The sequence below is a fragment of the Aplidium turbinatum genome, chromosome 12, assembly GCF_918807975.1.
Source record: "Aplidium turbinatum chromosome 12, kaAplTurb1.1, whole genome shotgun sequence".
NCBI classification, from domain to species: Eukaryota; Metazoa; Chordata; class Ascidiacea; order Aplousobranchia; family Polyclinidae; genus Aplidium; species Aplidium turbinatum.
The window spans coordinates 13,032,314-13,054,397 of NC_137483.1; the positions used below are offsets into that span (position 1 = coordinate 13,032,314).

At 36.6% G+C, this 22,084-nt stretch overlaps 2 protein-coding genes across 2 annotated transcripts in view; one reads left to right on the forward strand and one right to left on the reverse strand.

The window, feature by feature from the left end:
* Window positions 1-485: 485 nt before the first annotated feature.
* LOC145781120 (protein SSUH2 homolog) overlaps window positions 486-22,084 on the forward strand; it is a 28,643-nt gene continuing 7,044 nt past the window's right edge. The window contains exons 1-9 of the mRNA XM_082592877.1: window positions 486-642; window positions 3,561-3,704; window positions 4,685-4,843; window positions 5,026-5,098; window positions 7,183-7,306; window positions 10,750-10,810; window positions 11,363-11,487; window positions 11,766-11,932; window positions 15,968-16,060. Of these exons, the coding sequence (XP_082449003.1) occupies window positions 621-642; window positions 3,561-3,704; window positions 4,685-4,843; window positions 5,026-5,098; window positions 7,183-7,306; window positions 10,750-10,810; window positions 11,363-11,487; window positions 11,766-11,932; window positions 15,968-16,060 (968 nt within the window). The 5' untranslated portion in view covers window positions 486-620. The remainder of the gene's footprint in view (window positions 643-3,560; window positions 3,705-4,684; window positions 4,844-5,025; window positions 5,099-7,182; window positions 7,307-10,749; window positions 10,811-11,362; window positions 11,488-11,765; window positions 11,933-15,967; window positions 16,061-22,084) is intronic.
* Window positions 16,164-21,939, reverse strand: LOC145781121 (uncharacterized). Its single transcript, XM_082592879.1, has 7 exons — window positions 21,837-21,939; window positions 21,574-21,607; window positions 20,166-20,297; window positions 19,623-19,711; window positions 18,015-18,198; window positions 17,544-17,755; window positions 16,164-16,735 (listed from the first exon to the last, which is right to left on the reverse strand). Exons 1-7 carry the CDS (start codon window positions 21,930-21,932, stop codon window positions 16,625-16,627), a joined length of 858 nt encoding a protein of 285 aa, XP_082449005.1. The 5' UTR covers window positions 21,933-21,939; the 3' UTR covers window positions 16,164-16,624.

Genomic DNA, 22,084 nt, shown 5'->3' on the forward strand with positions numbered 1-22,084 from the left:
AACCAACTTGTCAGTTTCTTCGGAAACTTGATTATTCTCTGCTTGCTTCATGGAATTTTGTGTTTAGGCCTACGTTATCATCAATATGTTTTTGTTTTTTTTCTGCGTCTGTTGTTGTTGAAGCGCGGGAACGTTTCAACGTTTTATTTTTTCTCTTGTAAGCTTACTTTAAATGGCAAAATCGTAATTTCCGTAGGGTGGCAATTGACAAGTAGACCGTATGGTCGTCTCGTTGTCTCCCTGTCGGTATGGGAACTTGTGTAACTTTTGTATTGTGTATATTGCATATTTCAAACATGTACCTATGTTCCTGTTACTGACAAATAAAACATTGATTGATTGATAATACAAATGAAGACCCGGCAGAAAAGCCAAATAGATTACAAAATAGAAATGGTCACACTCCAGTCGCTTTGGCAATAACAACCGCACGGCGCACACTGTCTGTTGCCTCACCGGTTGGTGTTTTAGAATTGCCAAGTTGGATGTGCTGACTGCTGAGGTCTGTTTTAGTTTGAGTATAACCATAGACGGTTTGAATGTGAACATTTTCGGTTTGTGTGTGATCGAAATAAAATCATTAGTCTACTGCTTACTCATCTGACTGACAATCGTAAAAGATGGCTAAATCACCAATGCAAGGTAAAAAGTAGGCTACATTAATAATTTAGGGTAGCCTACCGTACTTGTAGCAATCAATCATTTTATTTTTCGTCATTAACGCGTCCGAAACAAAAAAGCTTAGGCTTATATTGAATATGAGTGCACAGCCCAGCACTCTTTGACAAAGTGATTTGTTAATTGTGAGAATCTATATTCTTGGGCCAAGAAACTTCTTGGATAGCTTAATTCTAGCAGTTTTGCATATTTGTAAAGGCTTTGATATTATGGTGTTTGTACTTCGTCTTTGTCACAGTGTTTGTTTTGTAAAGTACGGTACTAAAATCAACTTATATCTGTGATTAATAAAGCATTATTTAAAATTACATTATTATTGTTGTTATTATTTTAAGAGCAGAAAATACAAATATTAAAAGTCATAACAATAATTAGAAAGGAAAAAAAGTACTGTAGTTCAGATTTTGGGTCCACCAATAAATTTTAGTCTATTTCTGCAGAGTTTAAAAGTACGGTTAGTTCTTTCTTAAGGATAGAGAAAGTAAAACTGACATACTGATAATGCATAGTCATATGTCAAGGCATTACTGTAGCCTACTTCAATAAATGAGTTATATTATACCTCAAAGAGCAAGAGCAAAGTTTGATAATGTAGTTAAAGTGTAAAACTAGTCACAGGTATTACGATTACATGTCAAAGCACAAAAGCAGTGTTGCTTTTCCTTTGAGAAGGCGCCTTTCCAAAATTAGGCAATGCATGAGCATTATCAATAAGGCAGTGGCTATTTGACCGGCGCCGGTCTTTGAATCTGAAACACTATTTAACCAGTCATGACGTCACTATATAGGCACTTTTTTTTCTTTTTCTCTTTCAAAGCAAAAGACGAGAAGCGCCTATATAAGTTCTAAATTCGACAACTTTATTCAACTTGATCCGTGGCGCGTATGATATTTCTCCGGTTGCTATTCCAGAGGGAATGAGTTTGATACTACCCGGAAGCGTTCCTTTTTTTTTTTTTTTTAACTAAATTTTGACTCGAAGTGCATTTTTTTAGTCAATTTTTAATTTGAGTTGCCTACAGCCCTATTTTTTATGTCTTTTCAAATGTGAGTAATAAAGTTAAAGTAATTAAAGTTAGTTAGTTGGAATTTGAGACTTTCTCTGGGTACGGTAATTTTCCGTTTGTCATAAGAGGATGTGACCGTGTTTGCCGAACGACGCATTACATTTTTGCTCTTAACAAGTTAGTTTTATACAATGCTTCTTTTAAAAAAATGGTAATGGTATGTAATGCGTCGTTCGGCAAACACGGTCACATCCTCTTATGACAAACGGAAAATTACCGAGGCGCTTCTCGTCTTTTGCTTTGAAAGAGAAAAAGAAAAAAAAGTGCCTATATAGTGATGTCATGACCGGTTAAATAGTGTTTCAGATTCAAAGACCGGCGCCGGTCAAATAGCCACTGCCTGTCAATAATGACAGGTAGCTCAGACCTTGTGCGTAAGGAAAATGAGCTTTCAGAACACTCAGACCTATCTGAGATATTAATTTTCACATTTTTCAACCACACAGCTTACTTAGGTTTGAACGATAGCGATCTATATACACAAGCCTTGACAGCATGCGAACTGGAGGCCCGACTGAAGGCCGATGTAATTGTGATTTTTGAAATCTAAGCTAAATTTACTTTACATCTCTTTGAAATGATAGTTTTGAGAATTCAAATTGCCAAAGTGTGATCATTGAATCCTAAAACATTGCAAAACTCTTAATATTATGTTAAAAATCCATTTTTCAGTGTTGCCAGATGTATTTTGGATTTCCAACACAAGTGGCAAAATCTACTTTGTTATTTGAATGGTAACAATAGCACAGGAGTAACTCAAAATTACACAAAATATATCATACACAATCACTACAGTATATATATTTATTAATTAATACTCAAATTATCAACTTATACTAGCGATTTTAATCACACAAAATGTACACAAAGACTACATTTATTAATTAATACAACTCAAATTTTAAGCTGCTTGTTGTCATGGCTTGTGTATAAGGTAGGGTCGCCATGGTTTGAACTATATCCCTGTAAGTTATATTTGTTTAATGACAAAGCGTGTCACAATGAAGAAAAGTATATTATAAGTGATACCATACTTGGTTCTAAGCATTGAAGAATTATATCATGGCTCTGATTTTACTACACCATCACTAGTAAAGAAGTATGGTAGCCATTTTACTCAGCAACTACACCTACCCAATTTATTACACCCTATGTAGATCGTGAGTGGTGCCTTTCAACAACCAGTTTAAGCTAGGAATTTAGCCTTCATTGCACGAGTGCAACGTAGGTGCCTTTTCAGCTGTGCCATCCCAGGACCTTATCCGCTAGGCCATGTCATTATTTACTAATCTAGTTTTAAAAAAATGTTAGATTTTTGAAAGTTATATTTACCATGTTGCCATCAACTATGATATATGTAATTGTTCAACATCGACATTGTTGGCTGCATAGCCGAGTGGTGAGAGCGCTGGTGCGCCACTCGAAAGGGTGCCGGTTCGACGCCACTCAAGAGCATGCGGCTGTGTTTTTGGCAGGACACTTAATTGCATGCCTGAAGGTGGACACGAAGATTGGCTTCCTTGTCTTCTCAGCCATTTAATCCAAATCTTCAACCACTGGGCATAAGCCTGGATACGATAAACAAACAATATCGACACTAACTATCCACAACACAGATTGGTTTGATTTTGCAGTTGTCCCTGTTTAATGTGAAGATTGGAACAGAAAAATAGATTTGTGACTATTGACAAATGATCCAGTTAAATTTGGGCTGATGAAGTAGAATCAAGTGGGTTTGTAGATTAAGAAGTTGCGCAGGCTGCATGAAACCATCTTATAAACGGTCACCTTCTTATGTATTATTGTTTATTTCAGGTGCTTATGTACCCCAAATGCAAGAAGGATATTATCCTCAAGGAAATGCTCCTAATCAGCAAGGACAGTATGCACCTCCACAGCAAAGAGCTGCATTGTATCAACAACAAGAGCCTGGAAGCTCTCAAGAAGGTCTAACGAAAGGTAGGTGATGCACTCAACTGTAGCAGATTTAATGATGAGCAGATAAATGCAGCAACTAATTGTATTGAAAGTAGGCTATAGTTTATTCTTTTGTATGGACAAACAAACTGATAGCAACGTGGCTTACTGAATAAGATTTTGTACCTTTAAGAATACAGTGTGTCTATTCAAAGCTCATTTTAGATTCACTTCTGTGCTCTTTGGATGTTTGGTGTCGTGAGTAAGCCACAGCTTCCACATGGGACCATAACTTATGAATATCAAGTTTTGTACTGCGGTTGTGTCTTTTCTATGCGCTCTTTTCGTATTCTATTTATTGGATCTTCAAATAAACTTTTCATCCTCATACATCTGTACAAACGAAAAAATGTTGCTAGGTTGGTTCTTAAGCGTATTTGAATAGTCAGTCAATGATATGTTTCCTGCATATACGAAGCATTCTCTAGCCCAGGGTTTTCCAAATTATAGGTTGCGATCCCAAACGGGTCACCAAACAAATTAAAAGTAACCCTACAGTGGTTAGTTAAACTGTAAACTGCCTGCCAAGGGGTCGCATAAAAATCCTTTTCTAAAATGAGGTCACAAAACAAAAAGGTATGAGAAGCCCTGTTCCAGAGATATGTGCCATGCTCTAGCCTACTTACCGGTAAAATAGAAAATTTGTGGCAATAAGTTTTAATATAATTTGTTGAAAAACAACGTAGGCCTACCGAATTTTAGCTCCAGTGGTTTATGTATTATTTTATAAATATAATAATACTGCATTTAAATGGAGATAAGTGCAATACACAGTGCTGTCGCAACCACCAAGCAGCTAGTAAGATGCACTTTACTCGGAATGGCGTCGAAATCATTTGCCACCTTAATAAGGCAACTTTAAATATTTTGGCATCACAGTGTGGGTGCCTAGCCTACTTGGCAGATGCCTCAATATCTGAGTCTAATACTCGTGCTCCGATCTCCTTGTTGGTTTTGTCTAGCTCCTTGGGATCCAGCAAACGCCCAGCAATATCAAGGAGACATTGGGAATGAAGATTTGGATGAGAATGCTGCGTCGGAACCAGTTGAAGGATCAGCTCCTCCTCCTCCAATTGATGGAACTCTTCCTGGTTATGAAAATGTTGCCTTTACTAGTGAATGTAAGATTACAACGTTTTTCACATCGTTTAAATTGTTTGAGTGTTTTTTAAAAGGATAACGCGTTTGTAAAGTTAAAGTTTGTGGAGTCATTTGGACTTCACATCAATAAGAATTGATTGTCAGCGTATAGCTTTTCGCAAAAACAAAATCTTCACATACTTTTAAATTGATTTTTTATTAGTATCTGCCGGTCCACCTCCTTCTTATGAAGCATCTGTTGGCGACTATGCGGTGGTGGATACTTCTAAGATGAGGTATGTTATATGATCGTTCCAGCTGGTCAGTAATGATTTCTGTAACGACACAGCAAGAAAGTATAAACCAATTTCTATTCTCTCGAAAGCTCTTCAGCTGCAGTTTTGGGCAGTGACGGAGCTCAAGGTTTATTTCAGGAGAGACATAACTGAAGTGAGCTCGTTGGCCACAGTTTTCATGTATATAGATTTTTTGCATTAGCATTGCTAACTAAGAGATACTTTGCATTTAGCTTGTCACGGGAGAGTTTGCTTTTTGTCAGTTACACACATATTCTTGGGAGTTGTACTTATGATACAAAGCTTTATTTGTTGTAGCCTATTGGAGTTTTGGAAATCTATAAGACATTTGATTCGTACTATCGTGGCTACCTGTAGACGCAACCTAATTTGTCGCATTTTTCAGAATTTCACGACCGTTGAGGTGTGACTGAAATTTTCTAAAATTCAGATTTTTTTTGCTGACTTGTAGTGATATAAGAAGTATTTTGTTGCTTTGAGAAAGCAGTAAAATAATAAGAAAATGTAACTTAAAAAATGTTCAATGATATTGATAGCATGTTGCTGACAGTGACTGAAATTTTCTGAATCAAATTGTCTGTGTATTTCAAAGCCTGGTAATGTTAAAACCTATTGTGTCCCCTGGAGAAGACAGTAAAATAGACGTTAAAATATTATTATTTGTAAATCATTTCATTTAGACAGTTACCAAATGTTAGAAAAATCTGGAAAAGTTTGCAGAATGTAACAAATAGGTGTATTTCTAGGTAGAGGTAGCCATGGTACTATTTTTTTTAATGGTGTTATCTTCATACGTCGTTAAATATAATCTATCTGTGAAAATAATATCTTAGAATACCGCAGCAACAAAAATAATAACCAAACAACGCCACTGCCAGGCCAAGCTTCTCTAACAATGCCAATAATATCAACGAGGTCACTTGTTTTGCGCACTTATAGCGAGGCGAGCGGATTTTAATAAAATATTCAAGCAAGCGTAACGTTGTGTCTACTTCACAAATTGGTATTTTTTTTTAAGAAACAGACCCCATCGCATTTTTTTAAATTTTGGAACCTTGCAAAAGCACACGACAGCTAGAGAAATTGAAAAATGGAACAAGAGAACATTTTCTTAACAAGACAAACTCCTTTAAAGCATAAAGATTTATTTGTACGACTTATTGAAACATTCAATGAATCAACCCCGCAACCACGACTCCTGTTGGCCTTAAAGATCAGCATTCATTGATTTTTCTTGTATTTCATTCTGTGTCGTTTTCCCTGAAATCTTGTTTACAGAAATTTAATCAATCCAGGGGCTCATGTATTTAAAAAGCATCCACAAACGATATCTTGCAATTAACAGTTTCAGTAAGCAAGGAAATTTTGACACATTGCAATGCAAGCAACAACTTGAAAAGTTGATTGGTGGTACAAAACTTAAAAATTGCAAGTAGAAGATGGCATATGGCTCGAAGCCGCAGATTTAGTACATTTAGGTTTATTTTATTCTGACTTAGCTAGTTGAAGAGAGTCAGACGAAAACCTGCAGCTTCGAGCTATATATAAATATGCAATCTTCTACTCGCAATTTTTGCAAGCAGCAACAGTGACTTGCAAATATACCGGGGGAACATAGGCTCACTATAACAAGAAGACAATTTTAAAACGATTATGATGCAACAAGGAGGTTTTGTTCATGATATTTGACTACCCGAAAACAAGCTTCTACTTTGCACATGTTTTAAGCAACCCACCAGGATAGTGTAGCAAGATATCGTATTTGAATAACTTCAAACGACGCCCACCTAGAACTACTATCTAATTATTGGTATTTTGGGTTATACTTGCATGTTGATGCCTTCAGCTAGTCGGGTATCACAGCCTGCGGGCGTCAGTTGGTGACCCCTAAATTCTATCACAAAGAATGTAAAAAATTATAAAAGAATGTAATTTTACATTGTTATTCATCAGGAAATCCATACAACTCGAAGTTAAATACATATCAAAATAGGCATTTGTATGCTTGCTTCCATTTTCCATTCTTGAAAATGCTCATTGAGTCAATACATGCTTTGCTTCAGCTCAATAACAGCAGAAGATGCACAAGATGCTCTCCTGGACTACGTGAATCAAAAGTGTTGTTACGGACAAGGTGCTGCGAAGGATATGACCATACATGACATAAAATCCACGTCAGCTTATCATGTAAGTGTTGCATCCAGGCTAACTTTTGGTGGTTAAAATCTAGATTGTAGACGGGAAGGCAAAGAAGCCAATTTTTGTGTCCATCTTCAGCTATAGTATAGCTAAGTATACCTAAGTGTCCTGCCAAAGATATAGCCACATGCTCTTGAGCAGTGTCGAAGCGGTGCCTTTTCGAACATCGCACCGGGACTCACACGTATCTACGCAGCCATCATACAAGAGATACGTATTTTGCAAAAGTGCAGTTTCAATTTGGTATATACACTGGTAAAATAAAAGCTTGTTATGGGGGTTACTTCCGATGTGAGTTGTTTAAGTTTGGTCGTTTTTTGATATTGTGGTATCTTATTGTGATATTGAAATATAGTTGGAATCATTAACTGTGCTTCTTATCGTGAACCAATACAAAATCTATCATGTCATCGCAAGAAAATTCCCCTTCCTACTTTCAACGTAGATTAGATACAAAGTTTCTGTTTTTTTACCGGTAGAGTCGTTTATTTACCAAAGTATGGGTTAATGTTTAACGGCGATGCGAGTATGAGGTGCTGTGTCCACTATCAAATACCGTACTTGTATATCTATTTTTTTTAAAGGTTACGTCATTACAATGCGTTGTATTTAAATGCTTTTTAAGATATGTTTAAACATCTATCCAGTGTTTTTTTAAGGTGTTTTGGGGGACCGAAACGGTCCCCCAAATTTCTCCAGCGGTTTCCCAAAATTTGGACTTGCAACTACAGTAGAACAGAAATGGTTGTTTCTTGCTATGTCTTAAGCAAATACAGCTATTTTTTGGTATTTAAATGAAACACTTGCGGTCTCTTAAAACTACTTAGCGGTCACCCAAACTAAACCTTAAAAAAAACCTGCATCGATCGACAAATTGTAATTTTTATCATTGGGTTGTGTGAAATTATCTAGTCTTGTCTGCATTACGTTTATGCATTACGTTTAATTTATTGTTGTTTCTTTGCAATTAAAATATGTCAAACTCATGGAAAATTAAGCGAAACAGTTTTCATGTTCGAACTGATTGCATTTCAAGCTTTGAAATGTTTTAACCCGTTTTCTTATTGCCTACACCAGGGCTTCCCAAACTTTTTTGCTCGCGACCCCTTTTTAATCTCCTAAAACTTTTCGCGACCCTTCACGGCTAAAATGATAAATAGTGCGAAATATAGCCTACGGTACTTTTGTGATATTGATGGAAAGGTTTTCAAATTAAAACTTAAAACAAGCTAACGGTAGGCTACTCAATGACTTACTTTACAGTTCACACGCAGCCTACTGGGAACAAAACAAAGAACCAAACACATTTATTCGGATGCATATGAGTGTGATGGATGCAACCGTTTTTTGCTACAAAGCAAGACCAGCCGTGGCTCAATTGGCTAATGCTGGTCCCAAGGCGGTTTCAATGTTGCTTAGTTTTGATGGTGTCTATTCATCAACGTTAAAAACGCTGACTCGCACAAATTGTCGTCGTAAGCTCCAGCTCGTGTCCAAGCATTGGTTTTATTTAAAGTCGGATGTGGCTTTGGAGGCCTACTCTGCAGTGGAAAAGACGTGGTCAAAAGTCACATTGTATGGAGAGTTAGGAACGTGGTTATGTTAGCTCTTTTTGCTAATGTTTTATTTTTTCTGAGCCTTTTGCTTCCTGTTTTTTTTTTTTTATTTGAAAAATACCGTGCCTTCCCTCGTTCTCTTCTTCCAGATTGACTTATCACTAGCAAGTTGTTCCCATTATTCTAGATCAATGTTTGCTGGGTTGAGGGAGACTTTACTGAACTTTATAATTGCTTCATTGGTGAGACGATCCTCTCAACAAGTACCCAGCATTTTCCCCAGTTTACTCTGCTGGAAATTTTCAGGACAAATACGTCAAAACAAACGACAGGAGTACGGTTAGGCCTACTGCTGAATCAGGTCATGGTAAATATTCCGCTCTAACGTTAAGCCAAAAAGTGTGAAGGTTTTTTGCATAAAATTTATAAATTTCCCCAAAATTTGAACTTAAGTCAGAAGATAGATCAGTGATTTCTTTTTCAGAGAAGTGCTCGGTAGGTTAGCTACTTTGTTTTTGCGTTGCAAATAGGTTTTGAATTCAATATAATTTGGTATTGTCCAATTCTGGAAAAAAATACTTCTGAAACTGTCAACAGATTTGACAAACGTTTAATAACCAAAGGCTTAATAACATTTGATTTCACATCATTTAACCAAAAACTTTTCAGTAAATGAGAACATTTCAAATGAATCATTTTCATCTTGTTGTTTCCAGACGTTTAATGTGGTACATGTTACATGTTGATGAACGCTTAAATTTTAGATTTCAATGTAAAACAAATGTAAAAACATAGATGTTTTCTCTATGGAAGCACAAATTAAGTTCGTTCAGTTTTTTAAGAAAATGTGATAAATAGCTTAATTTCAAGAACCAGATGTCATTGCGAAAAGGATGGCAAAGACTGCATTTTTCTTTCGTTAGAAAAATCACGACTTCAATTTTCAACACTAATAAACTTTTTAGCTTCAACTTTTGAAAGCCATCTTACTTCACATTGCAATAAAAGGGTTTTGAATTCCGATTCCGTTTTACCACACCAATTTGCGAAAATACGCGTACTGGGTGCGTTATTCTCAACATGTTTGGTTACAGTTCATAACTTGCACAGAAGTGTTAATATGCAGTACTTTGAGTACTGCAAGTACAAGTAGCAACTTTGAGTAAAACTGACACACTCTCTGCGACCCCCAGTTTGGGAAGCCCTGGCCTACACTACGTCTGATGTCTTGTAGAACTTTAAAACTTTTTGTCGAGATAGAGGATGTTTTCACAACCCCTGCAAGATCTTCTATTTTTGATCATCATGACAAACCAAACCAGTTTTTTCTAAACAAACACGAAAGTGTAGAAGACAGAAGATGAAACCTAAGATTGGCTCATTGTAATTCTGGCACTCCTATATTATGACGATAAATGTAAAAGTTTTTGAGTACCACAAAAACCTTAAGTGTGGCAGAAAGTTATCCAAGATGCTATTTGTTTTTCTTTCATTTGCTTCTGCGCAATCAATGTAAAAATGACAGGTTTTGCAAGCTTGGGAACCGCAATGAATGATGACGATATTGTGACGCAATCAGATGACGAACAAATCTTTATTCGCTTGCTACAGTGTCTGTCTAGCTTTTCAAAAATTGTTTTTCGACATTAAATTGACAATTCATGATCATAAGTTTTCTCAATTTGTGCTGTCTTATGATGATACGGCTTTCTTGTACCTGTTATAAAGTAGCTTCCTTCTTTTTTGCAATTTTGTTTCTGAATAAGTTAGTTTTCAATAATTTTCTTAAATTTATCTTTTAACTTTTTATTGGTAATGTGCTCGCCAAGCCAAATCTGATAATAAACTATTCCAACAAGTTTTCTGCTTTTGCAGTACAGTCTTGAAACGTTCACAGAAAGCAGAAGCACTAAATGGCATTACGTTCCATTTTCTGGTAAGAAAAGCATATAGGCCTAGTTATTACATTAAAAACGTAACCTAAGCTTTTAGACGAAAATAGTCCTTTTGCAAATGCATCTTCTAAATTCATTTTTGCTAAAAGAAGCTGTTTTTTAGTGATATAATTTAAGGTGAATTGTGACAGCGTTACAACTCAAAGGAAACTAATAAAACAATTAATACTGCATTGCAAAAAGTGCTCGATGCCAAGCAAAAAGCAGAGCGAATTACATCAAATATAGTTATTACTCTCTAAAACTTCTACAACCTGTTTTACTCTAAAAAGGGGATCATCAGAAGGTCCTTATTCAAATGAAACTATGTATTTTCAAACCTGTTTGCTGACACTGGAGTTTTAGTGTGTGCCTATTTTGTTCTTAAACGACTAGTCATTTTTCAAACCAACGTTTATTGTTGAAATATCACTAAAATTTTGTTTTATTTTTCAATGTAACGATAACTTGGCAAGCTGCTGAATAGGATGGAAAGCTTTCTTAAAACTGGATGTTTTTGCTAAACTTGATTTGTTTGTATCCTTATTAAACAGGTGGGTTTGTAGACGGGCCCCACATGGGGCCAGCCCCCGGTCCGTGGGATATTCAATGCGGATTTTCCGCTTTGTTCCAGACCGAAGTCAAGAAGATCGAAGTGCCACATACCGCTTCTGTTCGGGTAAGAGATGCGAAGGTGGCAATGTGTGCCGTGTGCCTATTTTTGAATGCATTTTTGTAAATCTTTAACTTTAATCCTTTTTTCGATATGTACAACTTGCACTTTGTTAAGCGTTTGGCGTGAATTTTGTAAAAAAGTATCTTTTAATTAAACTTGTGAACATCAGTACTTCATTTTTACAGATTACTTGGCTTTATTGCTTGCTAGTGCTGTTACTTTTAATTTAATGGATAATGAAAGTTTACGAGTATTATTTTCTTTTTACCACCTTATTTCAGCCTTGCCACCACTGCTTCGGACAAGGCTTTGAGAGGTGCTGGAGGTGTTATGGCCGAGGAAGGATTCGTTGTTCCTTCTGCCATGGATCTGGAAGAAGACACGAAACCCGGGATGGTCATACTCGCAATGTTTCATGCCATTCTTGTGGCGGTAGCGGCCGTAAAAGGTGAAACTGACTTTGTTTACTGAACATGTGGACATTCTACTACATGCATACATATCAGTAAAAAACTGACAGAAGAAAAGTTTTCGCCAACCTCAGGCTTCTTTTAAGAACCAACCGTCACGTGCAATCTCATTCAAATCAATTTTTATTTGAATAACTTTGAACTTGTTTGCAATTAGAATTGCATTTGAATAAGTTTGTATTGTTTCATCAGCAAGAAGCAGTGGATATGGATGCTGGATAATGCACAACTTTATCTTTTAGTTTTTTTTTACAGTGCACAACTTCTCTTAGTTTTTGCTGCTTTTATTATTGATTTTACTGCTATGCATGAAGCACTTTTATATCCAACTGATGTATTCTATATCTGGAATACTTAGCCCTCTACCGTCCACTTTTTTGTTTTGGATAAAAAAAAATAACTAGGTGTGTTTTCTTCTTCAATTACATGTTGACAGTGCACTGTTACAAAAAATTTTTTTTATTTTTTTGTTTTATTCCATTTTTTGAAACGTTACAAATTGGTAACGCTGGTCCACTAAGCTACTCTCTATAAACTTTCCGTATTTGACATAAAAGTCATTTTGTGGGACAAAGTACATCCAAAACATGTTTGTTTCAATTTTAATAAGCCCAAAAGCAGTTAAAATCACGATCTACAACACAAAGAATGAAATGAGAATAGCGGCACCTGTTTACGCCTTATTCATAATAATACTAACACACAACATAGGTAAACAAAGCTTGAAAGCAAATCAAAACATCAGCTCAATGCAATTTTTGTAAATGATATGTTTTTCTCCATATCTCTTTTGGTGCTCCTTTGTTGTCAGCCAGTTACCCCACAAATATTATTACGCTGCATTGACTTCTGACCGGTCACCCATGGAGAAAATTTGTGAAAAACTACATAAACAAATAAAATGCAATGAAACTGGGGAAAAAAGAAACATATCATGTAAATCTAATACTAAAATAGAGCTTGTTCAGCACTTATGAAATTTCAAAAAGCAGTTTTTATTTTTATCGATGCAAAGATAGACCTCACACTTCTGACAAAAAAGGTGTGGGCTGCTTTTGCATCCAGGCAGCTTGCATCGAGCTCTCTTCTCCTTGTAGATCGGGAAGTGATCAAAATTATCTTGTCGAACAGCCTGCTGTGGTATGGCTTTAGAGTTGTGGCCTCTGGCTTTCTTTTCTTCATACCTTCTTTCTACTGAAACAGATGGTCTTCCACGTTTTGCTGCACCCGTAACCTTACCTTCTTTGTATAGAGCCTCAGCAATGTCATGTTTGAACAAGAGCAAAGGAAGTTGCTTGTTCTTTGGCAGACCCAAGTCATCACAATCTCTCCTGTAAAGTAGCCAGCAAGTGACTACCGTCATATCTAAAAAGTGGAAGAACAGTCGGTGATAATATTTTTTAGAGCGAATCTTGATCCGATAAAGAGCAATCAAGGAGTCAAGCAGATCGACCCCTCCCATGTGCTTGTTGTATGTGGACACTGCTGTAGGGCAAGTAACTTCAATTCTACTTTTGCTAGAGCGATCATATCGTTCAGCCAATATCAATGGATGGGCAGAATCAAAACTTGTCAGGAGTGTCACTGCTTTTGTATCTTGCCATTTGACAGCTCTTAGTGTGGCATGGTTCATTTTATATTCTTTTTCTTTGTGTGCTCCTCTTCCTTTTTTTTTCATGTCCTTGTCTGATGGTAGGTCACAGCCTCGTAGCCTGTTACTTCTCACTGTTCCGAGGCAAAAGATTTTTGATTTTGCAAGATGACAGACCAGGGGTACGGATGTGAACCAATTGTCAAAAAAAAGTAAATGGTTTTTATCAGCTGGGATAACTTTCGACAACTGCACCACAATATTCGAGCTGGCTCCAAGGTCAGGTTCATTCACAGGAACACTTATTTTGCCAGTATATATCTCAAAGTCATGTATGACTCCTTTGCTGTTGCACAGCACAAAAACTTTGTAGCCATATTTATGAGGTTTGCTTGGTATGTACTGCTTCATACATGACTTCCCCTTGAATGGGACCATTTGCTCATCAATACTAAGTGTTTGTGTCATTGGGATAGAATTATATTTGAAGATGGTTGAACAGTGGCCTCAGTTTAAACAACTTATCAAACTCATTGTGACCAGGTGCCAGCATGTCAGTATTGTTGTTGAAATGAAGAAATCTTTTAATCTCTTCAAAACGACGCCTTGACATAATTTCTGAAACCTTAGTTATTCCAAGGCCCACAGACCAATAAAGTCTTGAGTTTGGAAGATAAATTATCGACATCAACATTACAACTGCAAAGAATTTTTCAAGTTCATCTGCAGTAATTCCCAACGGTTTCGATGGATCAACTTGCACTGCATACAAGTTTGATTGTAACACAATGTGACTCATGATAGTAGCATCAAAAAATGAACGAAAATAGTTGATGGGTGCTAAGATGCAGTCAGCCCTGTGTGGACTTCCTAACCATTGTGGTACGATGCGAGATGTAGCTGCTCCATTAATTTCCTTCCAAGACAGTGTTTTCTTAGAAGTATCAAGAACAGGGACATCCACCACATTCTCATCATCATCTGAAAAACAATAAACATCACAATGAATATGAGGTTATCAAATGCCGTCAGTGAATTATCAAACATAGTAAACAAAGAACCGAACCTTACCTGAATCACTTTCATTCATAACATCACTTCCACCAATGCCAACTTCTTCAGATTCAGGTGAGTATTCCCCATCAGAATCAGATAAGTTTTCATCATCACTTTCTCCAGCATGTCCTCCAGCAATAGCGGTTGCAAATAATGGAACTCTTGGCCTACGTTTACCATAAAATGTCCTACTTTCCATTGTTTTTTTATAGTAACTGAAAAACTGTAATGCTGAAATACAGTTCAGTTTATTTATTTATCTGCTGGCAAATGAATAAAATTATTTGCACAGCAAGAATGGCAGCAAAAGACCAAAATGTCACCTAAGTCAGCTAATACAATGTACCGTACGGTACAATTTAGGCCAATACTAAAAAAATAAGGTTAGTATTACAGTTTACCTAATCAACTGACTTATATTATGGCTTCGCTAACCTCTGCCACCATGCCAATGACATCCTTTTGCTGCAGTTGGTCCACAAAAACTGTCCACATGGGCAGGATTACTAATAGACTAAAAAACCAAGTGCTCAAATTAGGTACGTTTAGATCTAGGCTAATATAGGCTTCCAGGAATCAAGTTGACAAAGCTTTTCATGCATAATCAAATATACACCTAAGCAGTTACTCAAAAAAAAATTACTGCCTTTCCAACTCTTTTCTAAACCTGCTAAACCATACCAGCAAATGGACAAGCTAACAGCTTCTGCCAAGTCTTCACACAAAGAGAAACAAAAAGGTGATTTCGAACACACAAGCTTGATTTTTTCAGAGTTTCCAAAATAAAATAAAAATATGAAACGTAACAAATATGGTGATGCGAGCGATGAAGCGAAAATCTGTTTTGTTGACCAATAAAACAAAGAAACTTTAAACGTAACAAATTTGATGAGTTGGGCGATAGAGGGTTAGGCTGCATTCAGTACGTTAAACATACACGTGCCATGGTTCCGCAAAGTACTCAATGCAACGTCGTACTGCTTTGAAATCCCGTTGCACCAACGCCTTAAGTTTTATGCAAGCAAAAAAATCATGCTTCAGGTCGTCATTGTATTTTTGTCGCATTCGGGTTTATACTCGGTAGATGAAAATTTACACCTTCTAGCTTATACCCGGTAGAAAAGGGCACGGAAAGTTATCATCGCATCCACCTTTAGACATGCTTTTAAGTGTATTTCCAAAACACAGCAGCACGCTCCGGAGATGTTTCGAACCAACGACCTATTGAGCGTTGATCCAAGGCTCTCATCACTTGGCTATGAAGCTGGGGTTGTGCCAATCTACACAACTTTACCTCAACTTGAACAACTTAACCAGAAATAAAGTTCTTAATTACAATTATTTTCCTTTTTGACTTTTGATTCAGATGCTACACTTGCTTCGGAACTGGGTGCACTCGCTGCAGAGAATGCAAAGGATTCGGACAGATCAAGCAATACATTCAACTTACTGTGAAATTGTGAGTCTTTTTGCATCTTTATACCCATCTTTATAACCGTTTCACACTTAGATTTTTGTTGAACAACTACTATTATTCTCCTGTTGCAGTTTGAGTACCGATTTTCGCAAAAACACTTTATTAGTGCATGCACTATATAAGTAACTGTCAAATGCTTACGCTTTTAAACACAACAATAAATAAACATGCTATATTACGAACTCTATAAGTGGCAATGACATTGATCATGCAAAAATGTAATTTCTATCTACGCAATACCTATCTTTAAAACAACATTGAACCCACATTAAACATCATGATAATAGTTGAGGCATGTGATTTCATCAGTATCATCCTTGACCTAAATTTATTAAAACTTCTTTAAATGTACTTAGCAACCTTTTCTTGTCGTAATCCCGTCGGAGTGTGGCTATATGCAGAAACAGAGAACGTTCACTAAACAATTAAAACACATAAATAATAAAAATAATAAAACTACGAAAATAGTTTTATAAACGCTCGGTTGAGTAGTTTCATTTGCGGATTTTTGCACACCTTTGTTCAGTGCTTTCAACCACAAAAAAATTAACATAGGGTAATTTTCTTGGCAAATCGTTTCGCTTCTCCGTTCCTCCACACAGACACTATGTACGTTTTCTTGAGTTGAAGCCATCGGAACCGGACGTATCTCTTTGGCTGCAATGAGAAAATTTTCTGTATTCCACAATGAAACTTCTCAAAAGGATATTCTTTAAACTATATAGTGACCATGGATTGTAGTTTTTTTTTTAAATAAAAGATAATTATAGTGGTAGTTCTTTCGCTGCTTCCTCACTTCCAGAATGAGCTATGGGAATATGGTGTCTATACTGTCAATGTAAATGTGTGAAACTGCGTTCTGCACGCTTATTGAGCTGTCAAGTAGAACTACCATACTCTAATAATCGATCTGCAGAATTTTCTTGCAGAGAAATAGCGCCCCGATAGCTCAGTTGGTTAGCGCGTGACTTCTGGAACGAAGAAACTTCAAAATCAAGCGGCGCTGGTTCGACTCTCGGTGTGCGCTTGAGCAACGCACGTTAAGGACCGCTCTCCATTCAGCGGCATCTAATGGATGGAATGATTCCCGGCAACAAGACTTCTTTCTGCCAATCTCGGTGACCGGGCCTGCGTCAGTGATTTAAAGCCTCTACTCTACAAGTATGCGAAACTGCCAGGATTAAGCTTTGCAAGAAGCTTTCCCAGTCCGAGGGTAAAGATTTAATCAATCAAATGGAACACATTGCTGTGACATTGTGATATGGAACAAGAATTTAATCAATAGAATATTTGTAATAAGGAATTTTAAGAATCTATCAGTCCTGCTACTTTGTCAAGTATTAAACGCGACATGGTTAAGAATGAAGTTTATTTGCCAAATTTTGTTTGTTTCAATCTTTAAAAATTCGTTTAAAACAATGTCAATTGTTCTTTGTATAAATGATAATTGAATGTACGAACTCACATAGCTCAGCTCTTTCATCTGAAGAATTTCTCCTCCTCCAACTCCAAGCCACACATCAGCTGATGGCTCTTCATGGAGAGCGACTTTATATCTTCTGGCTCTTGCTCGCTTTTCATCTTCAAAGCGAGACTTGTACACGTTGCGAGATAACACGACTCGGATTGTTTGTTTATGTCGTCGAACGTGGAAGCGAATTTTCTCTTGTTCCTTTTCTACAATTGCAAACGTATGGATCATTATGGAATTAAGATGTCATAGCAGCGCACTGCGATGTGTATTTTTAATCATGTTTTGTCACGGAAAAATAACCCCGTAAAAGATTTATGTTAGGGATGTTAGCATTAAAAAAAATCTCATAAGCGATATTGTTGTATGTCGTGTACTAACTGTTTTTCTATTTTAATAAATTTAAACCTGAAAACGCATGTAAAGTTTTAATTAGGATACTATTTCAATAAAAACATGTTTTACCCTTGCACAAGTCAGAATTCATAAACTGTGGTAAGGTGCATCCTGGCAAGTCCACTTGGATTCTTTGTGGAGTATTTCTCCTCCTGTCGGTGTTTTCTTTATCAATGAAAAGATTCATCTTATCTTCAAGCCTCATGTGTTGCTGTTTACATCGCATCCACGCATGGACCACATCAAGTGTGTTCTACAATTTTTAAGGATGAAATCTTATTTTAATGCTCTGGTCCATCACAAAAGTTGTGGTCAATACCGATACGAAACTTTAAATGAAGATCCAGTTTTTCTTTGGCAGCAATTTTTCTATAAAATGTTTGGAAAATTATAGAATGTCAAGAGCATGTAAGTTTCAAGTCTTTTTCTCGCATGGGCTTGAACTTTTCCAAAACACTTTCACATTTCATGTTGCTTCGAAACCGGCTTTGTTCTATACCAGGGGTCACCAACCTTTTTTGCATGCGGGTCACTTTGGCACTAAGGAGAGCTGTGGCGGCCGCACTAATAAAATTTTGGGTAGGTTGACTCTTATGCTGGAAAAGAACGCTTTTTGTAATCAGTATCCAGCGTTACATGTTGTTAATATTTATTTTAGAATATCTATAAACTGAGCCACGTAAAAACTTGCTCTCACAGCTGACTGGCTGACATCTCGCAAATTCACAAACACGCTTTGCTGGTGAGAAAGATTTCATTTCAAAGTAGCAATTTTTTGATTACGTACTTCTCCGCTTAGCAACTTGAACTCATTATGGCAACTTTCGTAATGGCGTTTTACGTTGTACTCTTTCTGTGTGATTATTTCATTGCATATTAGACAGGTTGCTTTACTTTTGTTAGAAACAAAAAAATAATCATTCGTTCAACTTTCATTAAAACTTCTGCCTTTTTCAGTTAATTTACGTTCCCTACTGTCAGACTACAACATTTTACTGCGGGTCTGCGCAACAGTAGCCTAACTATTCAAGTTGAATAATTCAACTCAACAACACTCGCTCTACCTGTGCCCGAGATCTTCAAAAAAAATCAAAACGATTATGACGCAACAAGGAGTTTTCGTCCTTGTTTTTTAACTGCCCGGAAGCATAATAATTCCACTTTGTACGCGTTTTAATCAACCACTGCGACAGTGTAGCTGGACATCGCATTGGAATAACTTTAAACGACCCCCACCTAGAACTACAATCTGATTGGTCTGTCGGTGGAATCGTATGCAAAGCGAAAATATGCTTCCCGGAAAGTATTTTTTGCCTTCATGCTCCTTAACTCCTTAAGAAAAGTATTTTTGGTTATACTTGTACGCTGATACCTTCCGCCTGCGCACATAATAGCGTGGCGGGCCGCATGCGTCCCGCGGGTCGCCAGTTGGTCACCCCTGTGCTATACTGTACATGTTGGAGAGCGATACGCAAGTTGGCCATTATGGTATGCGCCAACTATGATTAGAGTTTTTATGCAGCAAAGCAGTAGGATTGTTTCTCCAATGCGCTATGCTCATTATGGCTTATAATCTAAAGTAGTATATAGCTTAGCTCATTAGTTATAGCTGATACAAATATTATCCCATCTATTAATTTTGCAAGCAAAGTGACAATAAAATAATGCGGTATTTACCGAGTTGTTGGAACTTGTTTTTGTAATTCTTCCACAAAAGAAAGGATAGATGTAGCGTGGCGATGACATCAAGTTCATTTTTAATGCTCCTGCAACACATTTTCAGAAAAGTTTCAATATGTTACCAAAATTGGGGATTAAGTGGATGGAGTGATGGCGTCTGAATCGATAGGTGTGGTATTGATACCTTGTAGACTCACATATAAGACCTTGTAAAATATCACTGAATCTTGCTCCCACTTAACCATCAGCATTGGAGAAGCGGTTTCAGGGCAATGATGTACTCAATTACGCCTCTATGCGGCTGCACTCACTGTCTGCTTTGTTAAGCGCTGAGAAGCAACGCATATCTACTATGGATACAGCGCCATGTAAAACAAGCACACATAATAATTAGACGCTTGAGTTTGCATGCTCGTTCGCTCTATACGCTCTATGCGATTTTTCGCTCTGTACGATTTATACTTTCATTCGCTCTGTACGATTTTTCTCTCTGTGCGCATGCACGAAGAATTAGGTTTTGTGCATTGACAAAATTCTCACCTGCTCCTCGTGTGGAGAACGTGAGGCTTAAAAGAAGGTTCTTTGAGTCGTCGTCTATGACTGACCAAGATGCGACCAGGTTGCTAACGCTTATCCCTGGACCAGTGTTGTTGGTTTTGCTCAATCCACATTCTGCAAATAAGCAATATAGATTAGGACGTTTTTTAACCACAACGTGATTACAATCGTTTCAACTGAAATACACGCCTTTTGTTACGCTTAATCGTTTTTGTGCAAGATTTATTCTTGCTTTGGTCAGAAGTTGCGTTTACCAGATATACTTGTATAGGTTATTATCTTTATATTGTTTTTGGATTAATTGTTTGCGGTTCTCATGTATGAGTGAAACAATTGAATTTTGATGGACTTTTTGACACAGTATGAAAGTAGTTAGGTTATAACTTAGGCTACTACAAAAGGATTGTACTTTATAAAAACCGGTTCACAATGAAGCAAAACTAAATTGTGCATGTGAAACGCTACCCACTCAAAGAAGTTTTGCGTCAATATAAAGTTTCATTTTGTTATGGTTTTTATTTTGAACACTCGCAAAGCTAAGAAATCGGTAATCTTTCGAAGACCATGGCTCTTAGGAGCAGAATTTTTGGAACACCTATTCAGTCTAATAAAAAAATAAAGAGTCTAAAATCACTCTAAATCGTAGATATTAAGCTCATGTTCAGCAAACGTTTCGAAAACACAATTTAAAATACTTTTATTTCAATCAGTCCTATTGATTATGGTAGTTGCAGTATTGATTTTGATTTTAAACTCAATATTGTATCTTTGATGTCAAAGAATTTTTTTTTAATTTTTTTCAAATATGGTGGCCTATTTTCCTTTTGCGAACATACTTTACTTATGGCTCAAACACCGCTCTTTTTTCCGATAGACAAAAAAAATGGCGTACGCCGCTTCAAAGTTGCGCAATCATTGCTCAATCTTCGAAGCAGAAAATCCCTTCAATAGAACCATCGCTCAAAAAATAATTCTTTCAAACGGTATTTCAATGACTGAAAGGTTGACTGAAAAATGAACTTGTTTTTGCGACAAACATTTTTCTGTCTATTTATTCCAAAATTTTGTTATTGGAAAGTAAATTCAAAACTTTAGCATGAAATTTTGATAATATGATGATACCTTTTGCGTTTAATCATATCATCATACTGTTTTTAATGTTTTCTATTACCATGTTTGAGAAGAAAAGCTAAAGTAATATCTACAATATACTATTTGTCAACATGCCATTAAATGAAAAAAAGGCAAAACATTGGTGGGTTAGAAACCTACTTGCAATAGTTATTTAGATACTAAAATTAGTAAAATACAGTGCATGTCTTTGGCCAACACGGCCAAAAACCCCACAACAAAAATAAAGCAAAAAATACAAGCTGCAATTTTATCGTACCTTCAATGTAAACTTCCCCATTGGTTGTAGATGCCTGTAAAATAATTTATGTAGTCTTAATAAAATGTGTTTTTTGCTTATAAAAACTGATGTTCAACGTATTTTTCTAATTTTTGGCGGCGTTGCCCAGTTTTGCTCCTCAACTTTTCACTTTTAAAGCAATTGTATTTCACAATAACCTATTCTGAGCAAGCGTTAGGCTACCAAATAGCCATATCTATTTGTGGCAACTTAATGGAATTAATTCAATATTAAAGATTTACCTCCAGCTGACAATGATTCAGATAAAAAAGTGGATTTGCTGTGATTTGTGTCAGCGACACGGTACAGTACAAAATGGCTGCCAAGTTTCTGAACATTTTTTTCTTTTGCATGACACCGTTACCGAAACAGCTGTTTTGAACTATTCTGCTATGACGAACATCTGTTTGCAGATCTCTTTTATAGAGCCATTTTTTTTCTCTCTTTTAATTCTCAGAATCCGACGATATTCTTTCTTCACAAAAAGTTT

Bases quoted from the DNA above. Each gene is read 5' to 3' on its own strand.
- LOC145781121 (XM_082592879.1), bottom strand. From the start codon at position 21,932: ATGTTCAGAAACTTGGCAGCCATTTTGTACTGTACCGTGTCGCTGACA. The intron at 18,199-19,622 runs GTAAATACCGCA...TAAAAATTGTAG, and splicing joins AAACAAGTTCCAACAACTCG to AACACACTTGATGTGGTCCA. The intron at 17,756-18,014 runs GTAAAACATGTT...TTGCAATTGTAG, and splicing joins GAATTCTGACTTGTGCAAGG to AAAAGGAACAAGAGAAAATT.